The sequence below is a fragment of the Cetorhinus maximus genome, chromosome 1, assembly GCF_964194155.1.
Source record: "Cetorhinus maximus chromosome 1, sCetMax3.hap1.1, whole genome shotgun sequence".
Lineage (NCBI taxonomy): Eukaryota > Metazoa > Chordata > Chondrichthyes > Lamniformes > Cetorhinidae > Cetorhinus > Cetorhinus maximus.
In genome coordinates this window covers 10,602,841-10,628,751 of record NC_135879.1, presented here as the reverse complement: position 1 = coordinate 10,628,751, position 25,911 = coordinate 10,602,841, and the positions used below count along the sequence as shown (strand labels likewise).

At 43.7% G+C, this 25,911-nt stretch overlaps 1 protein-coding gene across 1 annotated transcript in view; it reads right to left on the bottom strand.

Annotated features, from left to right (window-relative positions):
- Positions 1–25,911, bottom strand: part of LOC144668242 (putative E3 ubiquitin-protein ligase HERC3) — a 61,800-nt gene that overhangs the window by 9,199 nt on the left and 26,690 nt on the right. Inside the window, exons 12-20 of the mRNA XM_078530064.1 lie at positions 24,490–24,682; positions 23,832–23,989; positions 22,699–22,779; positions 20,341–20,403; positions 12,172–12,246; positions 11,232–11,321; positions 9,350–9,463; positions 4,827–4,964; positions 589–755 (exon numbers count right to left, since the gene is read on the bottom strand). Coding sequence (XP_078386190.1) covers positions 589–755; positions 4,827–4,964; positions 9,350–9,463; positions 11,232–11,321; positions 12,172–12,246; positions 20,341–20,403; positions 22,699–22,779; positions 23,832–23,989; positions 24,490–24,682 — 1,079 coding nt within the window. The remainder of the gene's footprint in view (positions 1–588; positions 756–4,826; positions 4,965–9,349; positions 9,464–11,231; positions 11,322–12,171; positions 12,247–20,340; positions 20,404–22,698; positions 22,780–23,831; positions 23,990–24,489; positions 24,683–25,911) is intronic.

Below are 25,911 nucleotides of genomic sequence, written 5' to 3'. Positions count from 1 at the left end.
AATTTGTCATAACTCATTGTAGTAACTTGAAAAACAGGATTGGTCTTATTTTCCACCGGACATTGATCCAAGGACTAGAAGTCCATTTTACGGAAATGTCAGCCATTAAGATCAAGGGAACATAAGAAATAGGAGCAGGATTAGACCATTGGGTCCATCGAGCCTGTTCTGTCATTCAACACACTCATGGGTTAATTTGATTGTGGCCTCAGCTCCATTTTCCTGCCTGCCTCCCCCATGACTTCCTTGTTGATCAAAAATCTATCTAACTCAGCCTTGAATATATTCAATGACCCAGCCTTCACTGCTCTTAAAGACTCACTGCCGACTGAGAGAAGAAATTCCTCCTCATCCCTGTCTTAAATGGGTCCCCTAATTCTAGATTTCCTGACAAGGGGAAACATCCTCTCAGCATCTACCCTGTCAAGTCCCCCTCAGAATCTTATATGTTTCAATAAGGCCACCTTCCATTCTTCTAACTCCAATGATTATAGGCCCAAACTGCTCAGCCTTTCCTCATTAGACAAGGTTTGAAGTTTAGATAATTTGGTGGATTAAAGTGTGAGGAGATGTTTGAAGTTCACTCACTTTCCTTCCATTGGTGAGAGTTCCTTCAGGTCATCCAGTGTTGGCTGCACGTGGAGCAGCTTCTTGTACAAAGCCAACGGGAAGTGAAAATTGCAAATAAAATGGTTGGATACAGCAAATCTGCAGAGAATTCCCACCAGATGAAATACATTATCCATTTCTGGTTCCTGTGCATATTGAAAACAGAAAGAAATCACAAAATCCTTGCTTGCCAAGTCTTCGAAATACCTTTAACAGCAAAATTCAGTTTTCAGTTGACATCGTAAGAGAGATTTTCCGATTGTGTGTTCCCATACGGAAGCCTCACCTGCCAGGTGAGTTTACTGGGAATCTAGACAAGAGCTCTGGATGATTTTCCAATGATTAATCATTGAAAGATCATGCACTATGATATGTACTCTTCGGAGTGTGAGGCTCCCCACAAGGAGCACGCAATTGGAAAATGATTGTTGATGCCAACTGCAGGTTGACCTTGATTCCGGGACATTCTACTTTCAATGAATTTATTTTTACCTTGCATTTTTTTTGTGGTTTGCATGTAACACTGATTTGTGATTGGCCTATGACAGTACGCAAGCAGCAAGCAGGTATTCAGCTTATGGGCGGAATCGACCCAGATTTGAATTAAGTGCGGTTGCGGGTGGGTAAAACAATGTTTTACCCGCCGGTCACAATGGCGGCTTTTTCACACCGTATCGCCCCAAACCCGCCGCATTAATTATGCATTCCCGGGAAACACGCTGTTCCCATGGTGGGCAGGCTGTCCTTTGCCCGCCACGCCATCACCTCGCCGCTTCATCACGCTGGGCGCCATATTTAAAGTCCAGCCGTGAGCACGCATCTCAGTGCTTCCAGCCCAGGACTACTGCAGGGAAGATGTCCACAAAAGGCAAAAAGACTGCAGCCCCCAGGTTTAATGACGCGACACAGGAATGCCTTTTGGATGCCGTGGATGCTCGTCGCAATGTCCTCTACGCCCCACTCTGGCCGCAGGATGGGCAACGGCGTGACCAACCAGGCTTAGGAGGCGGTGGCAGCAGTGGTTAGTGCCAACGCCCTTCAAAAGAGGACAGGCACCCAATCTGCAAGAGGATGAATGATCTCCTCCCTCCTGCCAGGGTAAGTCACTCTTCTCATCACTCTCAACTCACAAACCCATCACACAGCCACAGGGGCTCTCACTCACTGTCGGTTCAAGGGACGTCATCATTCACACTCTCACACACGCTTTCATTTTCCTCATCCCGTCCATGGGACCACTCACCACCCACCGGTACCAGGCATATTTATCATCTGGCAGGCATCCTGCTTACACTCTCTCCATCTTTATTCATGCAGGACAAGCTGGTACACAACAACGAGGTGAGCTCGCAGACCGGTGGAGGAATGTCTGAAGTCAAGATCCTCACGGACTTTGAAAACAGAGCCATCCAGCTGGCTGGTGAGGATCTGGACTGGTCCTGTGCTGTTGGTGAAGTCGGTGGTGCTCTATCAAGTGAGAACCCAGCCAGTGCAACATCCATTAGACAACCATGCCGTGAGTGATGTGTCCTCTTTCACAGGCCACTGCCATGGACTAATTATCTTGTCTTGTTTCTGCTGGCACATCTGGGAAACAGCTGACGGAGTCCATGACCCAGGGTCTCCTGTCAAGCCCCAAAGAAACCTCTGAAGAGGAATCTGGAGGCATCCTCCTTGAAGTCCTGTCACAGCACTCACCCATACCCTCCACTAAGACAGAGACACACACCTCAGTGGGACCTAGCTTTAGAGTAGCTAGGGATCACAGTCTGGCGAGCTCATCGCACTGTCTGATCCACTGCAACAGGGACTTCCCTGGTGTCCGACACTTGGAGAAAGACAAAGTTAATGTTTCGAGTCCGTATGACTCTTCTTCAGAGCTTCTCCACAGATGCTGTCAGACCTGCTGGGTTTTTCCAGCATTTTTTGTTTTTCTTTCAGATTTCCAGCACCCGCAGTATTTTGCCTTTATTACATAGACAAGCTGAGTTTGCAGAGGGTATGAGGGGAGATAGGAGGGAAACTAGAGAAAGACATGAGTTCAGGGCTAGGACAGAGGGGAGCTTTAGAGGAGGTTTGCCCCAATGGACTAGTGGAAGGGAGGGATGCGGCAGAGACAGCTGATCGCTTGGTCTCAAACTTAGTGATAAAGAAGTCCATGAACTCCTTGTACTTATTGTCGGAGATGAGGATGGAGAAGATTGGAGAGGAGATTAAGATGAAGGTTTGCTGTGGTGAAAAGAAACCAGGGCTTATCTTTGCATTCCTGTATGCTCCTGGAATAGTGGCAGTTTTAGCAGCCAAAAGAAGGACCCAGTAGTGCTTTACCAAACTCACAAATGGCATCCTATGTGACTGTGATAAAGGTGAACTATCCTTCCTCATATGTCCTGGTCTGTCTGCAGCCTTTGGGACAGTTATTACACCATCCCCCTCCAATGACTCTCTATTGTGGTCCCACTGTGTGGGACTACACCACCTAGTCCCATTCTAACCTACATGTTCATAGCTAGAATATCACTTGCAATGGAGTCTCTTCTTGCTCCCACATTTTTACCTCTGATATCATCCAAGGATCTATCCTGGCCCTCTTCTATTTCTTATCTACATGATGCCCCTCAGCGACATTATCTGAAAAACAGCGATTGTTTTCACAAGTACGCTGACAACATCCAGCTCTGTTTCACCACCACTTCTCTCGACTCCTCAATTGTTGCTGAATTGTCAGCCAGCTTGTCCAACACCCAGTACTGGACGAGCAGAAATTTCCTCCAATTAATTGTTAAATAGGAAGGCCTAACCCACTGGTTACGGTCCTCACTACAAACTCCCTTCCCTAGCTATCGATTCCATTTCCTCTCCCTGGCAAGTATCTGAGGCTGAAACTTCCCGGAGATCAGCTACATAACCGTGCCATCACTAATACCGTCCGCTTTCAATTCTGTAACATTGCCCAACTCCACCTAAGCCTCTGGTTGTACGTTACTGGAGCCTCCGCCTCCAGTTCAATTTGGAAAACTTGCGAGCACAAACTCATAAGATTCACCCTTATAATGCTGAGGCTTTGTTACATTTGAAACTGCAGTAGTGTTGGTATTCAAGCTGCAAAAAGGAAACAGGAATTGTACAGTTTTCGCTTGACTCCTATAGAATGGCAGTTTTTAAACCTTAGTATTCATGGTAATGTGGGTGTAGCTGGTAAAGATAGTATTTATTATCCATCCCTAGTCATCACGAGAAGACTAAGAGAGGCTTCAAATGTGGTCAATTTCTCAGGTACCAATAGGAAACAAGATGTCCAGATGTGCAGTTTTGGTCTCCTTATTTAAAGAAGGATGTAAATGTGTTGGAGGTGGTTCAGAGGAAGTTTACTAGATTGATACCTAGAATGAGCACGTTGTCGTATGAGGAAAGGTTAGACAGACTGGGCTTGTTTCTGCTGGAGTTTGGAAGAGTGAGGGGTGACTTAATTGAAGTTTATAAGTTCTTGAATGGTATTGACAAGTTGGATGTGGAAAGGATGTTAAAAACAAAAAGCTACTGCGGATGCTGGAAATCCAAAACAAAAACAGAATTACCTGGAAAAACTCAGCAGGTCTGGCAGCATCGGCGGAGAAGAAAAGAGTTGACGTTTTGAGTCCTCATGACCCTTCGGCAGAACTGTTCTGTAGAAAGGATGTTTCCTCTTGTGGTTTAGACCAGAACTGTTTTAAAAGTTTAAAATAATTTTTAGAATTAGCCCTTTTAGGACAGAGATGAGGATAATTTTTTTTTCTCTCAGAGGGTTGTGCAACTTTGGAACTCTCTGCCTCAGAAGGCGTTGGAGGTGGGATCATTGAATATTTTTAAAGCAGAGGTGGACAGCTGTTTGTTAAGCAAGGGAATCAAAGGTTATCAAGGGTAGATAGGAATGTGGAAATCGAAACACAAGAAGATCAGCCATGATCTTATTGAATGGCTTGAGGGGCTGAATGGCCTACTTCTGCTCCTATTTCATATGTCCAGGTTACTAACAGGAAGAACTATTGGAGTAACATTTCTTTAATGTATTTTTTTTAAGTGGAATCAGGGCTCCGGTCACCATATTGTGAATGGACTGCTTGTTTCTTAGAATCAACTATTCTTCGGTATCAGAAGTAGAAAAGAAGCTCTGCTGGCGTGGTTTTTGAAATTTCTGATGCCTACCTTCACAGGTCATGCAGTATAATAAGCCTTACCCAGCTGGGGAACCAAAGTAACCCTGAATCCTCAGAGCGCTGAAATATCTGTCTGTTGCTATGCAGTTCCCGAGCAACGAGGGTGAAGAATTCTTGCGTTACCCCAGAGCCATAACCTGCTTCGCCTGTAAATGTGACCTGAAATGGCAAAATCAATAACAAATAACCAATGCACTCTAATTGTTGAATATTTTATCTTTCGATGTCTCTTTGGGTTGAATTTAGTGGAGCTTGCCGAAGCAGCCATGATGGCAGGGTGGGCTGGGAGAATCAGGTGAGAATCCCTGCATTGGGCTCCCAATGTCAGGAAAATTGTCCCCAGTTAAATTGGGGCCAGGAAGGGCCCGATGCAGGACCCTCGCCCATTGGCAGTGGGATACCAAATAGACTCATTAAGGAGCCAGTTAAAGCCAATTATCGCTGAGCCCACGGGAATTCAGCAGTGGCATTGTTGACAGGCATTCTGTGCCTGACCGCAAGACCCAGCATCAGGAAGGGGGGGGGGGGGGGGGGTTTCCCCCACCCTCACCTCCGATCCCCCTGCCCCCCCACTCCCCGTAAGCCCTGTCCTGCCGAGCCCCAAACTGTCCTCACTCATCTGTCTCCAAGAATCCGGCGATGATCCTCCGGCTGGGCTTCGGAGCATTACCGGCACCAACCACCAGTCCCGGTGCGGGGGCCGAATTTCCACCCTGGGGGTCCTTGATCCCACTGAAGGCTCAATGCCGGCCAGCCTGACGACACTTGAATTGCGTCAGGCCGCCCCCCCATGAAATGATACGGGGGTCCCACTGGTTCTCCAACCTGTGGCGTGGTGGGTGCCCATTGCGTTAACTCAATCCCACCCTTTCTCTTCATACACTCAATTTATAGAAGAACCACAGGCTTTTCTATATTCCTGATGTATTGCTAAACTATGAACAACCAAACGCGAGTTGGTCTCATTTGTTTTTCACTGAGCAATTACTTTTCCATCAAGCGGCATAACTAAGAAGCAATAAGTCACCACATACAGAGGGCTAGTTGATCCCTCATTGCAAATGGGGAATGTTGAACATGGGGGTAAAGGAAGAAATAGACAGGAAACTGGGAGCCCTGAACTTACAACTTTTTGTTTTAAGAGCCAGGGAATTGTCAACATCAGGCTAAAGTGAACCTCACCCATCAAGAACTTAATGTCAAACGTGCTCTAGAACAGGAGGTTGTTACAGTGATAATTAAGTTGTAGGACACAGGATAAAGCAACTGCACGTGTGAGTGGTACCAAGTTTATTAGGAGAGTGGAACTATAGAGACTTTAACCTTTTTCAGTATTGAGGGATCACCTCCAAAAAGGGCCAGATCCATGGGGGAAAAGGCCAAAAATAGCTATAATAAAACAGCTATAATAAAATGGGTAAGAATAATAACATGGCTAAAAATAATAAAGGGGCACCTTCATGGAATGTGTGGGCATAGAAGACTATATAGCAAAACATTGCAAAGAAGGATCTTTCAAGGATGAAAAGACTGACGAACCAATTGGAATGAGATGACTGTAATGAGAATGAAAAAAAGAGAGAGGTGAGAAAGGGTAAGCGTGTTTTTTTTTTAGAACTTATTCTTTCATGGGATATAGGTGTCACCAGCAAGGCCTGCATTTTTTGCCCATCCCATTTCCCTTGAACTGAGTGGCTTACTAGGCCATTTCAGAGGGCAGTTGCGAATCAACCATATTACTGTGGATCTGAAGTCACATGTAGGCCAGACCAGGTAAGGATGGCAGATTTCCTTCACGAGAGGACATTAATGAACCAGATGGGTTTTTTTGACAATTGATGATAGTTTCATGGTCACCATGACTAAGACTAGTTTTCAATTCCAGAAACTAGCTTCATATTCCACTGTGCCCACCCCTCTAGCCCGCTTAAGGCATGTTTGAATAATGAGTTTTTGTTTTACGTAGTTTGTAAATTAGGGAGCTTACCTGAATATCAGTGCCGGCCTTGACCTCCTCTGTCATTTTAGCACAGTTAGTGTGCATGTGCCAAGAACCATGTTGTAACTGCACATGCTCAGTCTGTTTTTTTAAACACTTCGCCAACCCTATTTCAAACCCTTCGCTCCCTCCTGCTCGCCAATCCTATCTCAACGTCCTCACCAACCCTATCCCAACATCTTCGCCAATCCTATCCCAGCCCCCTCGCTTCCTCCCACTCACCGAACCTATCCCAAAATCCCATGCTTCCTCCCGTTCACCAACCCTATCCCAAACCTCTCACTATCTCCACTCGCCAACCTTAACCTAACCCCTCCCACTCACCAACTCTATCCCAAACCCACTTGCTCCCTCCCACTCACAAACCCTATCCCAACCCCATCACTCCCTCCCACTCGCCAACCCTATCCCAACCCCCTCACTTCCTCCTGCTTACCGACCCCATCCCGACCCCCTCGCTCCCTCCTGCTCGCCAACCCTATCCCAACCCAGTGGCCAACCCTATCCTAACCCCCTCGCCAACCCTATCCCCACCTCCTCACACCCTCATGATCACCAACCACTCGCTCCCTTCCCTTCCTCGCAGCAAGGGCTCTGGAGAGGGTGGGAATGACTGGGAGGCAGCAAGGGGGTCAGAGCAGGTGGCAAGCCAGAGACAGCAAGGGGGTCTGGTAATGAAGCTAGTGGGAGGGAATGAGTGGTTGGGTTAGGGGGTGGCAAGTTTTTGAGGAAGTAGCAAGGAGGATTGATGAGGGTAGTGCAGTTGATGTGGTCTATGTGGATTTTAGCAAGGCTTTTAACAAGGTCCCACATGGCAGACTGGTTGAAAAATATAAAAGCCCATAGGATCTAGGGGAATGTAGAAGCTGGATACAAAATCGGCTCAGTGGCAGGAAACAAAGGGCAATGGTTGAAGGGTGTTTTTGCAACTGGAAGGCTGTTTTCAATGAGGTTTCACAGGGCTCAGTACTAGGTCTCCTGCTTTTTATGGTATATATTAATGATTTGGATGTAAATGTAGGGGGAATGAGCAAGAGGTTTGCAGACAGCACAAAAATTGGCTGTGTGGCTGATAGTGAGGAGGATAGCTGTAGACTGCAGCAAGATACCAATGGACTTGTCAGTTAGGCAGTAAAGTAGCAAATGGAATTCAACCCTGAAAAGTGTGAGGTGATGCACTTGGGGAGGTCAAACAAGGCAAGGGAATACACAATAAATGGGAGGGTACTGAAAGGTGTAGAGCAAGTGAGGGGCCTTAGAGTGTATGTCCACAGATCCCTGAGGGTAGCAGGACAGGTCGATAAGGTGGTTAAGAAGGCATATGGAATCCGTTCATTTATGAGCCGAAGCATAGAATTTAAAAGTAGGGAGGTTATGCCGGAACTATATTAAACATTTGTTAGGCCACAACTTAAGTACTGCGCGCAGTTCTGGTCACCTTATTACAGAAAGGATGAAATTGCACCAGAGAGTGTAAGACGAGATTTATGAGGATGTTGCCAAGTCTGGAAAATAACAGCTATGAAAGAAAGATTGGATAGGTTGGGGTTGTTCCCCTTGGAACAGAGAAGGCTAAGGGGAGATTTGATTGAGATGTACAAAATTTTGAGGGGCCTGGATAGAGTGGATGGGAAGGGTCTATTTACCTTAGCAGAGAGGCCAGTGACTAGGAGACATAGATTTAAAGTGACTTGTAAAGGATTAGAGGGGAAATGAGGACAAGTTCTTTCACCCAGAGGGTTGTAGGGGTCTGGAATTCACTGACTGTAGGGTAGTAGAGGCAGAAGCCCTCAGCTCATTTAAAAGGTGTCCGGATATGCACCTGATGTGCCGTAACCTGCAGGGCTATGGACCAAGTGCTGGAAAATGGGATTAGGGAGTTGTTGGGGGGAGCGGGGGGGGGGGGGTCTAATTTTCTGGTTGGTGCAGACACGATGGGCAAGTGGCCTCTTTCTATGCCGTAAACGCTCTATGATTTCTATGTGGAAAGTGGCGAACGGGATACGGGAAGTGGTTAACGGGCAGCAGGAAGTGACGAGCAGCAGATGAGTGGAAAGAGGATTTTTGTGCCAGTTAGTTTTAAGGCAGCCGAAAATTTTAATGTAAAAATGACAGGTCAGGAATGTAACACATCCTTCCTCTCTTGTGGGCAAACGATTTTTGTTTAACATGCCATTTTTCAGGAACACGTTAGGAGTGTTAAACAAGGGAATTTTGGAAGCCTTGTCAAACTGCAATTATCCCCCACTACCCTCAGTGGTTGCAATGCCCTCTGGCTCCTTAGCCCTGTCTACAGAAAATCATTGCTGCCCAAAGATCTCAACTGCTGTGTCAGAAGTTTCATCAAAGCATTGACAAAAAAAATAAAGATTTTAAAATGGAGTCTGAATTACAGCTTTTGACTTTGTACACAAAGCCAAGGGACATCGGCTAATATGTAAAAACTAGTTTTGTGTGGGCATGATTAGTTGATGGTCAGATTCAAAAAAAAATTCACCAGTAAAAAGAAATCCTTGCCATTCAATGAAAAGCAGCAGTTTTGTACCTGAAATGAATCATATAGAGCATCTGATCTGTGGTATCTTAAATAGTCCAGTGCGTCTTGAAGAACTGATTCCCTTGAAACCTGTAGCTCTATTGGTTCAGATAGAGAAGCTTGCTGAAATAAATTATTTCACAAGTAAGAAGTCTGTTCTGGTTTGCAAATTTAAACAGAGAGTTATCAGCAACACTCCCATGGATATGAAGCTACAATAAATTCTAACTTAACTTTTGTATCTGGGAAGTGAGAGGAAGATGACCCGCCATGAGGGTCCACCACAACATCCTAATCAACAAGTAAAATATCAGGGAGAAATGGGCTGTAGCTTCCCACTGCACGGAGGCTGTAAAATGGGCACTAGTGAATTAGCTGCCAGTTATACAGCCGCACAGTTTCCTTTCCATTGGGTGCTTGAGGGGAGGCCGATCCACTCCCGCCTGTTGTGTGTCCTTGCCAGAACAGGAAGTATTGCCCATGTTAAGGAGTCACTTTCTACCCATGACTGATTCATCATTGTTTGATGGTGAGAAGCGACACTCACAGGTAAGGAAGAAATTGCATTCATATTGCCACTTTCACAACCTCAGGATGTCCCAAAGCACTTTACAGTCAATGACGTACTTATTGAACCTGCGAAGTTCAACAGTTATATTGTAAGAAACGCCGTTTCTCCCATAAATAATGATATCATGGGTGGAATTTTCCTGGCCTCATGATGGCAGCTTGGAAGCGAAGGGGCTGGAAAAGCAGGGGTAGTCACTTGGGGATGGCTAACAGGTGTGTTCCCACTACCAGGGAACTTTCCCAGGGTGAACTGCGACCAGGATCAATGACCTGTTCCACACAGATGTGCAGCCAATTAATGTTGTTATGATCCCAATCAGCGGCGATTTTGCAGCACCAAAAATTTTGTAGAAGATCCTATGGCACGACTTGAGGGAGCGCGGAGTAGTTCTCCTGATGTCTTGGCCAAACTGTATCACTCAATATCACATTGGGCTGAATTTTCCCACGAGCTTCTGGGGCCTGACGTCAGCACCAAATGTGTGTGTGTTGGGGGGGTCCCATTTGCACTTGCCGGGACTGAAGACAGTGAGGCAGTCTCCTAATTGACCATCTCCGTGCCCAATGCCCTATTAAGAGGCAATTTGTTCTAGAGGCTCAGAAGCCCCACAAGGAGAAGTGTCACTGCTGAGGCAGGTCGGGGACCGCGGACCCACCTCAACTTGGTGGCATAGGTCAGAGTTGAAGATTCTGAAGGCTAAAGCCGGTTAGCTCCTTGGAGTGAAGGGGAAATCTCTCCAAAGGAATCATTTTGGACGTGTGCGTGGCCTTTCTGGCCCGTGGCCCGTTTTGGAATACAGAGCCTCTGGCTCTGAAGACCCCCTATGATGCAGAGCGGCAGCCTCCACCCGAGTATGTACACACTGGTATGGGTGACCCCCAGTGCCCTCCCCACTCGCTCTAAATGCTCTGATGGGATCAGTGTTGGGGGGTACCAGCAGGATCAATTTAGATGCAACTGCCAGGTTCACTTTAGCAAAGATCATGAACTGCTCTCTTTCGATTTGCAATGTAACCTAAAGCCCTTGAAATGCTACCGTGTTTCTGTACTCCTCAGTCTGCGTGTTGTATACAGGTAATTGAAACAAAAACAAAAAATGCTGGAAAAACTCAGCAAGTCTGTGGAGAGAAAGACAGAGTTAAAATGTTTTGAGTCCGTATGACTCTTCTTCAGAGCTAAAGGGAATTAGAGATGTGGTGAAATATATACTGTTTAAGGGGGGTGGAATAGGGTGAAGCTGGATAGAAGGTTAGTGATAGGTGGAAGCAAAAGTTTTTGAATATTAGGATACACGTCTACAAAACAAAGTGTAGGACATACTTTGTGGAGCATCGAGGATTCCATCGTCCATAATTTAAGCTTTGTTTCCATATTAAAGATGCAATGATATGGAATTAATTCTTCTTGGATCTGTGTAATAAAGGAATCATTAATATAAATCTAGTCACTATATATTAATCAAAACCAGTTATGTGTGTTTTATATACATTGCTACAAAATAACAAATGATTTCCAATTGACATTATCCCACCAGCAAGACTTCCTATTGAGGTCGTCTTCCTTCTCCAGTTCACCACTTATCTACAAGTGCATGGTGTCTTAAACCTCCACACAAGATACATTTACACTGCTTTCTGAAGAGCTGATAAATGGTCAACAATTTCTCCTCAGGAAAATTGCACAATTTACAACCAATTGAAGGGATAAGGTGCAAAAACTTCCACAATAGACCACATTTTGCCTAAACAGCTAAAATTACTCACTGACATGTAGAATTACATCAGAGATTCTGTTAGCGAGTAGAAGTAAGTTTGTTTAAAAGACTAAATATGGGCCTCACACTTCCCAAAAGAAATTTGGTAAATGGGGACTGCTGAGAGCTCAAATCAATGTTGTGGAAACCCTAAGATGAAGAAGATGGACTGAATCAACAGCACATGGAAGAAACCCAAGGACAAAAGAAATAGGAGCTGGAGGAGGTCATTTGGCCCTCGGAGCCAGCTCTTCCATTACCATTCCCAGCTGGGTCACAGCCAGAGAGAATAAGCAGGGGCCAAGCACATCCTCACATAGCAGGTCAGGGGAAGAGTCCTCCATCTTCTAATAACTAGTTTTAGAATGGCCTGAGAGCAGGTCACCTGACTTCTCTTGCACCCCCCACCCCCCCAACCCCCCGGGGTGTTTCATGGAACAGGGAGAAAAATGACAAAACAAAATGATCACTATTCACAAAAACAAACACGCAACACAGAAAACCTGCCATGCGAAGTGCTGAGAAATGGTTTTCAAACTGTTCACATTGTGGTCCATATGGCTCGAAACATCCATTCATTGCCTGTGAAGAAAGCAGAAATCAATACCAGAGATCTTATTGCCACACGACAATCAAAAAGTGGGTTTGTGTCATTTTTTTTTTTACACTCTTACAAACCGATTCCATTTCTTGAACGGCAAACGTTGCCTCCGTGAAATTTTCCATCTTGGAATAACTACAAACGAGATTTATATCGTGGTTTTAATATTGTAAAATGTTCCAAGGGGCTTCACGTGAGAGATTATTGAACCAAATTTGACCCCGTGCCACATGAGGAATTATTAGGTAACTGAAAACTTGGTCAAAGAGGTAGATTTTATAAAGCATCTTAAGGAAGAAGAGATTGGGGGAAGAAGTTCCGGTGCTAAGTGTCATAATCCCAAGAGAGACCATTAACTTTTAAAAAGAAATTCGCACGTCCAGTTAAGAACTGAAAGAACCATGCCACAAAGTTTCATGTTTTAAACAAAAACTTCCACTGTACAAGAATTAAACAAAACAAGTATTACTAACTTAACACCATATTTTGTAAATCCTTATTATTTAAACCTGATTATTAACAGACTGCTTCCCCTTCTGTTTTTAATTCCACCCAAGCATTCCCTTTTACTTTCCAGAACCTTGAAGATTACTTCACTTCTCCTGGGACCCAGGGTGTGCCACAGCTCAGGAATTCACTTTGATTCAGTTTCTCAGTTAGACACTTAGTGCGAATCGCCCCAGAATTGCACTAAGTGCGGTAGCAAGCGTGAGAAACAATGCTTTCCTGCCAGCCGCAATGGTGGGTTATCGCACCATATCGTCCGCTCCCCACCTCATTAACTATGCAGCCACAGGGAACACACCCTGGGATACCCTGCCTTCCCCAGTACAGCCCTTGCCCTGCAACCTCTTCCCTTCCCTGGGGCCACTTCCCCCCCATTCTTCAGGCAAGCACTAGCCCTGCAGCCGTTGAAAAGCCATGCCCGCCTTACGGCAGGTCTGGTAGGTAGAGACCTGCCCATGAGCTCCCCTGAAAAGTGATGTGGTGCTGTCTGTGAAGCCTGGCGCCGATGACCATGAGTGGTGCCCGAAGCCAGGTAGGCAAACAGACCTCGAAGTCCCGAGCGAAGTGCAGCTCACCAGGTCGTTTATATACAGTTGTGAAACACGTCGGTGTGATGTGCCCGGATGATCCAGCTGGGGGCGGGGGGGGGATGATTCCGGCGGGCAGGGCATATAATGAGATGCTAAAGTATTGAAATTAGGATCCCGACATGCGGCAGCAGGAAACACAGCCCCCCACTGACGGGTGGAGCGGATGATCACATACTGGTTTCACGACAGCATAAAACCAATTTTTGGCCCTCTTGCCATATTGTCCGCTCACACTGCCAAACACGCCCGCTACCAGCAGGAGCAGAAAATTCCACCCATAGACTTCTCTCTCTCTCTCCCAGGTTTCCACTACCGATCTCTTCCACTAGCTTTACTAAGCAAATCTGACAATTTTAAATCCTCATGAATTTGGACCCTACTCGCAGTTTCTGCTTGGTGACTCCAACTCAGGGACATCTCTAGTTCCTAATGACCCCGATGCTCCTTGTTCTGGCTGCCGGCAGACACACAACTCACCTTCTCACAGCCTTCTAAGCTGACTGACTGTTTTTGTGTGTAACACACACAGATAAACCCAAAACAAAAGGCTGCCTGCCTGCAATATATCCCCACGGCAACATGGCACTCCTGTGATGTCCCAGATAGAGACTTCAAATGAATTGACTTCAATTTTCAATTGGTCCTTTGATCTGATATATGGATACTTTATATACTTTGGATATTTTAAGATCTTCTCTAGTTTACCTGTTGCTTCCAGACCTTTCTTTGATCTAGGACCCACATGAATAGTTTAAACCCCTTATGAAGACAACTGTGGACATCTTGTCTCTACCAAGAAGCTCAGGAATGGTTTACCCATTGCTTACTGCTTTCACAGTTTTAACTCGAATCCCTTTAATGAAGCATGAGCCATCCTTTGAATTGCAATTACTCTAGGCTTTGTTTACCACTTCACCAGTTTCTCAAACCCAGATTTTTTCCACTTACGTTAAAAATTAAATTCCCAACATTAAAAGTTATAATTCCTAAAACATTATGAGTCATGAAATTACACATTCTTAACATTAGGGCCCAGGCGAGTGAAGGCATGGTCGCCAATGGAGCTGAAAATAATTGGAGATGTGCAATTGCACAAAAGCCCAGAATTGGAGGGCTGCAGAGATCTCAGGGGGTTGTAGGGCTGGAAAAGATTACAGAGATAGGGAGACGTGAGGAACCAAATAGAGGCAATTTGCATTACAGTAATGGGGAGTCATGTTGTTACTAGACAAGCAATCCAAAGGTCTGGGCTAATAATTCAGAGAATGTGAATTTAAATCCCATATTGGCCATTTGAGAACTTAATTACTTTTTATAGTAGCAGAAAATATAAAGCTGGAATGACGTAAAGAGTGATTTGGAAGCTGTCGGATTGACTTAAAATCCTAAGTGATTCGCCAGAGCACTCCAGGGAAGGAATTCTGGTGTCTGTACCCAGCCTGGGCCAATATCCAACTTCAGTACTACGCCAATGTAACTGACTCTTAATGACCCTTTGAAGTTGCCTCACCAAGTCACTTCAGTTGTCGTAGGGCAACTTGGGACGGATAAGAAATGTTGGCCTTGCCAGTGACACCTGCATCCCAAGAATGAATTTCCAAAAAATAAAACAGATCTGGAACAGAACACCTACCTCACTTGCTCACAACAGTAATGCAAATGGCTTATAGGATCATAGAGCGGTAACAGCGCAGAAGGAGGCAATTCGACCGTGTCCGCGCAGCTCTCCGTAACAGCTATTCGGCTTGTCCCACTCCCTGCCGTTTTCACGGTGGCCCTGCAATTTTTCTTTCTTCAGGTAATTATCCAATTCCCCTATTGGCCCCTCCTTTCTAATTTACAGCAAAAATTTGAAAAAAATGCCAATCATTCTTTTCGTGAAGACCAGCCCTTGAAATAATATGCATCAAGCATCAAGGATGCAAGCCACATGTGAGTTAGTAATGAATAATGGACAATGAACAAGATTTAGCTAATAGCCTAACGGTATGTGAACACTTATCTCACAGTGAATCATAGTATAATCAAGTTCAAAGTAGTGTTTAAAAGAGAGAGACACATGAAATAACCACTAGGGTTTAGGTCAGGCCGACTTCAATAGGATGAGACAGTAAAATGAGCAAATCTGTTCATGGATAAAACAATCGAAGTTCAGTGGCAGCTGTTCCGAAAATAAATTAGCGTGATACAGAACCAGTCATAACCCAAAGTACGTGAGTTCTACTTGTCAAAAAATACAGCCTTGGATAACTAAAGAGGTAACAGACAACATAAAACTAAAAAAAAAAAATAAATACAAACATGCAAAAAGTAGCACAGATCATAGAAACTTGGAAACATAGAAAATAGGAGCAGGAGTAGGCCATTCGGCCCTTCGAGCCTGCTCCGCCATTCATTATGATCATGGCTGATCATCCAACTCAATAGCCTGCTCCCGCTTTCTCCCCATACCCTTTGATCCCTTTCACCCAAGAGCTATATCTAACTGAGAAGAATGAATTATTATTCAAACAAATATTACATCTGGAACACTTCTGAATTTAATCAGACTAAACGTAGACCAATATCACTAATATTTTTTGTAGTTCTCAATACAGATTCTTGTGCAAAATTATTACCACAAATGTTGGGAAATTCCCATCTAATGATCTCCATTGCTGTATATGTGCATCAGAATTTGAGAGTGGTCACTTTGTTCAATGAATATCCAATTAATAAAGAGCTCACTTAGTCAACATCTAACAGAATCCTGGCGAATGAGAAAGATACATAGAAAAGCAAACAGCAATCAACCAGGCAGTAAAAGCACAAAATAAAGAGGCATGAAAAGAAAATGGTGAGGGATATCAAAATCAACACAAAGGCTTCTACAATTACAGCAGGAAAACGAAGGTGATCAGAAGCAATGGTAACTAACAATGGCGTTGCTGCCAGTGAAAATATGGAAATGAGTGACATGCTGAATAATTACTTTGCATCAGTATCTACGGTATGAGAAGAGGTCAGCATGTCAGACATCCCAAAGAAACTGTTATTGAATTAGGGATGGGGGCTCAACACAATTAACAAAAGCAAGACAATAGTAATGGAGAAAATAATGGCACTAAAGAGCGACAATCTCCCAGGAACAGATGGTTTCCGTCTCAGAGTTTTAAAAGAGGGTAGTGAGAACATTGCGGATGCCCTCGTAAAGGAAGCTTCATTTTTTCCTCTAATATTACTGTGGGATACTGAAACAGGCTTATGGGGACTGTGTGTGTGTGTGTGTGTGTGTGTATACGGGCAGAATTTTACGGCCCCGTTTTGGCGGGGACGGGGCCATAAAATGCAGCGAGCCATTATAAACCTCATTGACTTCAGCGGGAACGTAAAATCCCGCTGTCGTAAAATTCTGCCTATGTGTGTGTGTGTCTAGTTTAATTAAACTGCAGACAGTCAGTCTGCAAGGTTTCAATCATCAAAAGGGGTTAGGTGTAAAACAGGCATTTGAAATGGAGATGGGTAAGCTAGGATGAAGACTCAGCAGATACGGTGTGAATGGAATTTGCATTTTTTAGATAAGTTGAGAGGTTGTTTGATTTTCAAAGGGGCATGATAAGATATTTACAACTTGCAAGATAAATAAGGCAAAGTTATTGGGTTTATTTTTCCTGAAAGTGCTGGCCATAATGACAACATGAAAGATTTTTATATTCTGGGAAAAGTAACTCGCAAAGCAAGGTTGAAACAATGGGATTTACAGATCAAGATGGAGAAAATATATTTAAAGAAAGATGGAAAGCTATACAGGGGTGGCTGTGTGAGATCTTGAAAGGTGTACTATGTGTGAAACAGACCTGTGGGGAAAAAGCCTCTAGCCACCCTGGAGAAATTTGCTGTACCAGTAACCAAAGTTGTGTTAAAAGCCTTTGGAGTTCTATTTTCGAGCGAGAGGGAGAAAGAAGCTGTGAAATACCTCCCTTACAGCAGCAGTGGGTACTTGTGGTAATGTTGCTGGATATTTTATAAAATAAGAATCTATTTGGGCTGTTGCCTGAAAGGGGTGTGTAGTTGAGCGTTTAGTTAAGTAGGAATCTTGTGAGAACTGTTATAAAACTAAATGTAACTGTGTAACTGTAATCTTGTGTGTTTAAGTTTTATTTTCTTTTGCTAATAAATTTTAATTTAATCTTTAAAATCTCTAAAGGTGGTAGTGGACTCATTACTTCTCACTTCAGTGCACAAATCTTTTCGTAATAAATATAAATTGCAAAATCGTGGCGATAGCGTGGCCAAGTTTCCCTTTGGGATTTGGTCAGCCTGGCAAATACTACCTGCCATACCATAACATCCTAATTATAATCTTCCAAATGTTCTCCCTTTTCCGGGAACTGTTCCCTTAGATTGGGAAACTCTGTACGTTACTCCATTTTGTAAAGAAAGGTAACAGAGGGAAATCAGGCAATTATAGACCAATTATCCTAAAATCTGTTGTCATGAAATTGCTGGAGTCTACAACTGAAAGTTTTCAACTGATCAGAGAGAACCAGTATTGGTGTGCAAAGGGCAGGCCATGAATCCGATTGAATTTTCTGAAGAGGTGACTAAAGTTGTGGACAGGCGAATGTCCCTGCCTGTTCTTTAATGGACTTTCAGAAGGCATTTGATAAAGTTCCTCATAAGAGATTGTTAGTTAAAGTTGAAGCCCATGAAGTTGAAGGCAAATTACTGACTTGGTTGAGAAATTGACATGTCAGAAGGTGACTCAGTAGTGATAATGGGCAGGTACTCTAATTGGCAGGATGTGTCTATTCCTATTTGGCAATAATCTGTATTGAGGTCTCAACTATTCACTGTACTCATTAATGACTCAGTTAATGGGACAGAAAGCCACATATCTAAATTTGCCGATGATGATAGGTGACATTGTAAGTATTGTAAATGGAAGTGTAAAGTTTCAAAGATATATTGATGGGTTAAGTGAATGGGCAAAACTGTTACAAAATGAATTTGAATGCAGGCAAATGCGAAATCTTCCACTTTGGAACTAAAAAAGAATAGAATGGAATACTTTCTAAATGGTGAAAAACTGAAAACAGTGGAGGTCCAAAGAGTCTTCGGACACAGATACATAAGTCGCTAAAATATCATGAACAAGTCCATAAGTCATCAAAAAGGCTAATGGAATGCAGGCCTTTATATCTAGAGGAACAGAATACAAGGGGGTAGAATTCATGTTTCTCTATAGAAAGCTCTGGTTAGACCACACCGTGAGAAATTCTGGGCACACACCTTAGGAAGGATATATTGAGCTTAGAGGGAGCTCAATGTAGATTTACCAGAATGATACCTGGATTCCCAGGGTTAAATTACTGGAAAAGATTACACAAACTGGGGTTGCATTTCCCAGAATTTAGAAGGTTAAGGGGTGGTTAGCTCAAAGTCTTCAAGATATTAGGTGTCGCCTGTGTAATAATGATATAAAGGCACCAATCACTCCTAAGAGATTGTGCAGACACATTGTGGGTTCATTTGTTAATTCTAGGCACATGTGGACAGATATACATGGACAGAAAACTTGAGGACATCAGAGGTGTGTACTGTGTTCTGCTCCAGGCCGAAGTGAAACTGAGACTGGATTACATGACACACCTCCCTTAAGGTGGTAGCATGCTGCAATTCCTTAAAGGCATATTCAACATTAGGGAGAACAAGTAGGGTAGAAAGAAACAAATTATTTCAGCTGTAATAGAAGTGGCAGTGAATTAAACACTAAGATAAAAGCAAAATACTGCAAATGCTGGAAATATGAAATAAAAACAGAAAATGCTGGGAAAACTCTGAAGAAGTTCTGAGGGAGAGTCATATGGACTCGAAACATTAACTCTGTTTCTCTCTCCACAGGTGCTGCCAGACCTGCTGAGTTTTTCCAACATTTTCTGTTTTTATTATATATATATATATTATTAATTATTTCCACTGGTTGGGGAGTCTATGACTGGAGCATAGTCTAAAAACTTGAGCCAAACCTTTCAGAAGTGAAATTAGGAAACATTTCTAAATGCAAAGGGTAGTAGTTTGGAACTCTCTTCTGCAGAGGGCAATTGATGGGAGATCATTGTTAATTTTAAAACTGATATTGATAGATTTTTTTGTTAGCTAAAGATATTAAGGGATATGGGGAAAAGGCAGGTTGAGAGAGTTAAGGCACAAATCAGCCTTGACTCTAATTTAGAGTGTCAGCTGTGGCTCAGCTGGTAGTACCTTTGCCTCTGAGTTCAAGCCCCACAATAGGACTTGAGCACAAATATCTAGGCTGACACTCCAGTGTCTAAGGGAGTGCTACACTGCCAGAGGTGCCTCTCTCTGGGGTGAGACATTAAACTAAGGTCCTGTCTGCTCTCTCCGGTGGATATTAAAGATCCCATGACACTATTTTGAAGAGCAGGCAATAATGCCCAGTATTCTGGCCAATATTTATCCCTCAATCAACATCACAGAAAAACAGATTATCTGGTCATTATTGCATTGCTTTTTGTGGAAGTTTGCTGTGTGCAGATTGGCTGCTGCATTTCCTACATTACAACAGTAACTACATTTCAAAAACACTTCACTGGCTGTAATGCTCTTTGAGACACCTAGTGGTCGTGAAAAATACTATATAAAATGCAAATCTTTCTTTTATGATCTCATTGAATGGCAGAACAGGCTCGAGGGGTGAAATGGCCTATTCCTATTTCAATGTTCCTATGCATCATTTCTATGCCTGGTGCCTGCACGCAATATGAGATACAACCACAATAAAAATGTATATCAGGGAAGCATATTCATTTATTCTTTCCTCAGTTATATGGAATGAATTAATGATGTTGCATAAACTGTTTATGAATTCCCATCTCCATTCTTTTTCTTGTAACTTTCACATATTATTGCATAAAGAGAATTAATTGCCACTGGCTTTAAGCCTACTTAACTTCTACTTCTCAAGAAAATACGTACATCATTTATGCATTGATCCCTCAAAGCTTGAGAAACATTGGGAAAGCATTGCACAGCATACATCTGAAAACAATAACATGAAAATAAGTAGAAGTGAGCATTATTTTATCAACACTGCTTTGTGCTTAATACCAACAAATATTATATCAAATCAAGGGTAGAAAAATGTGAGTATTTTAGATGTTGAGCCTTTTCACATTGTTCTTTGTCCATTGAAATAAACTGCAATGTTCATCCTTCTAACGTAACCAAACCCCTTTCCAAAATGAAGATGCTCTTCACTGTACAACAATTATATTTGAAGTGGCAGCCACTGGGAAACAAAAGCGTGTCTTATCATAATATAACATGGGTCTTTAGTTTCCATTCATATTCTCGCCACAACATAAGATCACTTGAGGTGTTTCCACCAACATCTAATCAGTGTTGAAGCTTAAAGGTATAAACTTTTTTCTTTATTCTTTCAAGGGATGTGGGCGTCGCTGGCAAGGCCAACACTTGTTGCCCATCCCTAGTTGGCTTTGAACTGAGTGACTTGCTGGGCCATTTCAGAGGGCAGTTAAGAGTCTGGAGTCAATTGTAGGCCAGACCAGATAAGGATGGCAGATTTCCTTCCCTAAAGGACATTAGTGAACCAGATGGGTTTTTAATGACAATTGATGATAATTTCATGACACTATTACTGAGACTAGTGGAAAAAATTTTCCCCCTGTTGGAGGGGGGGGGGTTTGTGCGGGGGCGGGCATGAACCCGATCCGGGCTGCACTGCCATTTTACGTGGGCGAGCCAATTAAGGCCCACCCAGCGTGACGCTCGCCCGGAAGCGATGAACGTTCCCTGTGCGGGTGGGGGGGGGGATTTCTCGGAGTCGGAGCCTGCGCTCTTTCGCGCAAGTGCGCAAAAGGGCGCAGAAATCTCCCTGAGGCTCAGGGAGATCAGTTTAAGGTTTTAAGATTTAAATAGAGTAATTAAAATCTTTTAAAACATGACCCCTCATGTGACACTGTCACATGAGCTGGGACATGTCAAAGAATTATTTTAAAAATTTTTACTGAATTTTAAAACACTTCATGAAACCTCATCCCGCCCGTGGATGAGGTTTCATGATAAATGCGAAGGCCGCCTGGGCTCTTCACCTGCCCGCCAACCTTAAGGTTGGACGGGCCGCTCAGTTAATTGCTTAAATTAGTTTTTAACGGGCCTTAATAGGCCCTTGGCAGTTGGGTGGGCGCGCAGCCGACACGGCTGTGTGTCTGCCGAACTGGAAACCTAACTGACGCGTGGTGACATTGGAACCCCTGCCCGACGTCACCGCTTGTCATTTTACCCCTCGCGAGTGGACCCTGCCCCCGGTCGGCGACCGGAGAATTCAGCCCAAGGTTCCAATTCTGGATTTCATTCATTGAGTTCAAATTCCAGCAGCTGACGTGATGGGATTTGAACCCACGTCCCCACAGCATTAGCTTGGGCCTCTGGATTACTAGTCCAGCGACATTACCACTACAGTACCATTTCCACCCCCCCCACCCCCATTAATAGGCAAACTGATAGGCAAAAGGGATAGAAGAGAAAGAATTTCTTTTACTACCTGAAAGGGTGGTGAAACAAATTCAAAGGGGAATTGGTTAAATCATTAAAAAGGAGGAATGTTCATGGCAATGGGGAAAGGGCAGGGGAGTGGGAATAATGGGAAGGCTCTTTCGAAGAGCCAGCACAGGCACAATAGACTAAGTGTCCTGTTTCCGTGCTGCAAGATTCGATAATTCTATTTTTCTTTAATAAATATTGTTTCAAGCAATAATTTGCATGCTTTAGATAAAGTATGAAGCAGCAATCACACTTCCAAGGGAACTGTTAGAAAACATTTCTGAATAGCTTATGCTAAAATATATTCTAAATCATCTACCTGCGTGTACTCTGTCTCCAAAAAATTCACGTCCTATTGTTATATTTTTACCACAATTTGGTGTTGAATTTTCTCATTATGAATTTGTACCTCCAATTTGCAATGGGCGCTGCCTATGTAAACGTGTCACACTGTAAATATACCTTTCCGCCAGTGGTGGCACTGCAGTTTTGCAGCCTGTATGGCAGGGAAACGAACTCTACTTCTTGAATTGCTGCAAATTTCGCTTACGCTACCTCCGTTAAAATACTTAATGCAAAATCCAAGATAGCAACAGAGAAACCCCCAAGCCTATTTCCCGTCCATTTATGACACACTCCCACTGGGGTTGAAATGGGAGTGCACCAGAAGATACCATGGGATATTCGCTTCTTAACACGGACCCACAGGAAAACAGAGAGCCTTGGGGTCAATTTCAGCTCAGCCTCTTATAGAAATATTTGTCCACTTACCGATAAAGAGTCTATGAAAATTTTCACCACAGGAATGCAGAAATTTCTCTCTAGAACCTTCTGATGTCTGCTCGAGTTTACCTGTCAACATATATTAACATAAATTAACATGTTGGGATTTAGTACATAAGCAATTTGACACATAGGGCAGTATTTAATGGATGCAAGGCTTTGTTGGGGGGAGGTGGGGGGGTGTTTGGTGTTCCGCCTGCAGGCTGGAGAGCTAGCAATACCCCCACGTTGCCTCTTTCCAGGAAGGCCCACTGGAAGCAGCAGCTGTTTCCCAGGATCGGAGCAGAAGTCCCACCTGTTAAGAGCTGCCCAGGCAATCAGAGGCCAGCAGCTCTTCATTGCTCGGCAGCGCCACCAAGGAGATGGTGGCTGCTGCTGGTGCTACACCCAGCTGAGGCCTAGGATCGCCACGGACCCGGGTACAGGTGAGCGATGGCGGGAGAGGGTAGGCCCGGGGTGGGGGTTGTGAGGGAGGGGCTTTTGACAGCAAGGGCCGGGGGGAGGGGGGAGAGTTGGCTCTCAGCAGGCACTCCCTTCCCAACGTTGGGTCCCTCAATCAGGCAATGAGTTCCCTGACAAAGAGGGACTCCCCACCAGCCCCACCGCCCCTGGTAAGTGTAGCAGGCTTGTGAGGAACAGATGACTTTGGACCTATAGTTCCAAAAGGTCTCTAGGACAGGTTTTCCTCCTATCATGTCTGCAGATTAATAGATAGAGACTGATTATCATAATTAATTATCAAATCCATTCTCATTGTATTGTGCGGCTAACAGGATGACAGAAGGCAAATTCATTTGTTACTATAATATCAGGGCAATATGGGGTCTATCTAATGAAGCAATCCATGTTAATCAGCCCTCACCATGGCATTCCATGTGTAACAACAATTCTGGATTTATAAATCCCCTTTTCATGCAGTAAAACATCCCAAAGGGGTTTCAGAAATGGGAAAAACAAACTAAAGTAGTTGTACGAGAAAGCTTTCAGGATTCTGTTGAAGATTGGAGGGGAGATGGCAAGGTCATGAGTTCCAGAGTGGGGGAACAGGACAGCTAAAGGTGAAGTAGAGTGAGAGGAATTTCAAAATAGGGGTCAGAGCAAAAACTTAAACTTGCACCTACCTTGTAAAGTGCTTGTAAAATTTTTAATGAATTGTGTAGTTGGGTGTGGTACATTGAGCTTTCCATCATAGCGAACTGAAGATGCTGATGCGATTGTTTTTGATACATCCTCACAAGGCGCAAGAAGAAGTAATAAGGCATCATACTCCACCAGCATTCTAGTCAAGAAAGAGCACGGAAATGTTCACGCAAAATAAAACACAGCCGACCAATTGGCCACCGATCAAAAAAGTGAACAGAACGTTGAACTATAAAGATAGAACAGTGGTGCTAAGCTTAAAACAATCATGTCACTCCTTTGCCAATAATTTCCTCAGGAATGCTCCCGATTGGTTGTCTTAACTTTGGCAGAGACCGTGTTTACATGGCGTTTCTGCTAAAGTTCTGATACAGAGAAGTTTGAGTACTTTCTCCAATTATGATAACCCAAGATATTCATTCCCTGAAGGTAGTGTAGAATAGACAGCAAGTTGCATTTATATAGTGCCTTTCACAACTTCAGTATCCATCTCAAAGGGCTTTACAATGAATTAGGTATTTTTAGAAGCATTGTCACTTTAATAATGGAGGAAATGCAGAAACCAATTTGATTTCTGAATTATTTTCTTTTAATTGTGACCAGCAGTGCTTTCAACGATGTTTAATTGTTAAAACTTACCAAGAATTTTAAAATAACTTCCTTCGAGTGAGAGAATGGCTTTGTTTAAAGAGTCCATCAGCATTGCTGTGTCCCTTGGATCTTTCAGCACAGCGATGAGTTCTGGTAGAATAATATAAACTCGCATTGTTTCCACACAAGTCGGAGATTGAGGCAATGATGGAATCAGGCAATTCTGTACTGCATTCTTCACCTGTAAAATTGTGAATGTCAGCGGCAGGATTGTAACTCCTTTATAATAACTAATGTCCACTTTATACATTTAGTGCAAGAAATTAAAATGTATTTTTTAAATATTCCATATTGACACTGCAGTGTAGGCTCATTAAATTTCACTGGTGAATTCCTGTAGCTATATATATGTACTGGTTGATAGCTGATTGCAATGCAGATGTTCTCAAGTTGATATGGATAGTATTATAGCTGATATAAGGTGAAAGCAATGCTGCAGACCATTCTATGCAAAACATCTGCAGGTGTGAAAACTATTTAATTCAGGCTGTTTCCACGTAATGATTTGTAAAGCAATCCTTTGAGGATTTTTGTGATCATTTAGAGAAGACTGTAGATGAAGAAGTCATATGTGATTTACTCTTTGCTTCATAATAGTACTTTCTTATTTGGGACAAGGGAAGAAAAAAGTGATGTCTCTCAAAATCCATGGGCTGAATTTTACAGTGGGAGTTGGCATACTGTATTACTCACAATAAGTGCTTGTGGTGGAAGAATAAGTCAAAAGCTAATCTTTTTCCACAATTTGGTTTATTCTTAAGACAGCTCTTCAGTGTAACAGACTTCCTAGTACCTCCCAACCCAGCGTGTTCTAGCTGTATCTATTGACTCTTTTTGTAATATGGCGTTTTGATGGGAGAAGCAATGCCCAACATCTGTTTTAACTAGCAATTGTCTTCAACAATGTAATTGCTATGCAATGTAATTACTGATACATTGACATACTGCTCACCCCGGGAGGGAAGTTGGTGCCACACTGGCTGATGTTCAACAGGGTCCGCCCTGCAGCCGTAACAAGGAAGTGAGAGTCAGACTTCTGCCCCATCAGTGGGGCAACCTGATTGGCCGGCAGCTTCAGCAGTGCCAGAAGTGAGTAGCGGGGGGCTATTGGGACTGCAGGTAGGCCCTGGGATGATGAGAGCCATGGTCTCTAGGCCCAGGTAAGTCTGGGGTTTTTGACAGGGAGGGATTGGGGAGCCTAGGGAGAGGGCGAGAGGGGGTGAAGAGGTGGGTTTTGGAGGCCAAGTGGGGAGCAACAATGTGGAAGTGGGGGGGTTCCCAATTTGCACAGGGCACCCCCTGAATGATGTGCCCCCCCCCATTCCTATCTGCCTTTTCAACATAGTTATTTAAGAAACGGCCTACCAGTTCCCATCCGCCTGCCCACACCATTTGTATTATTGCATGGGC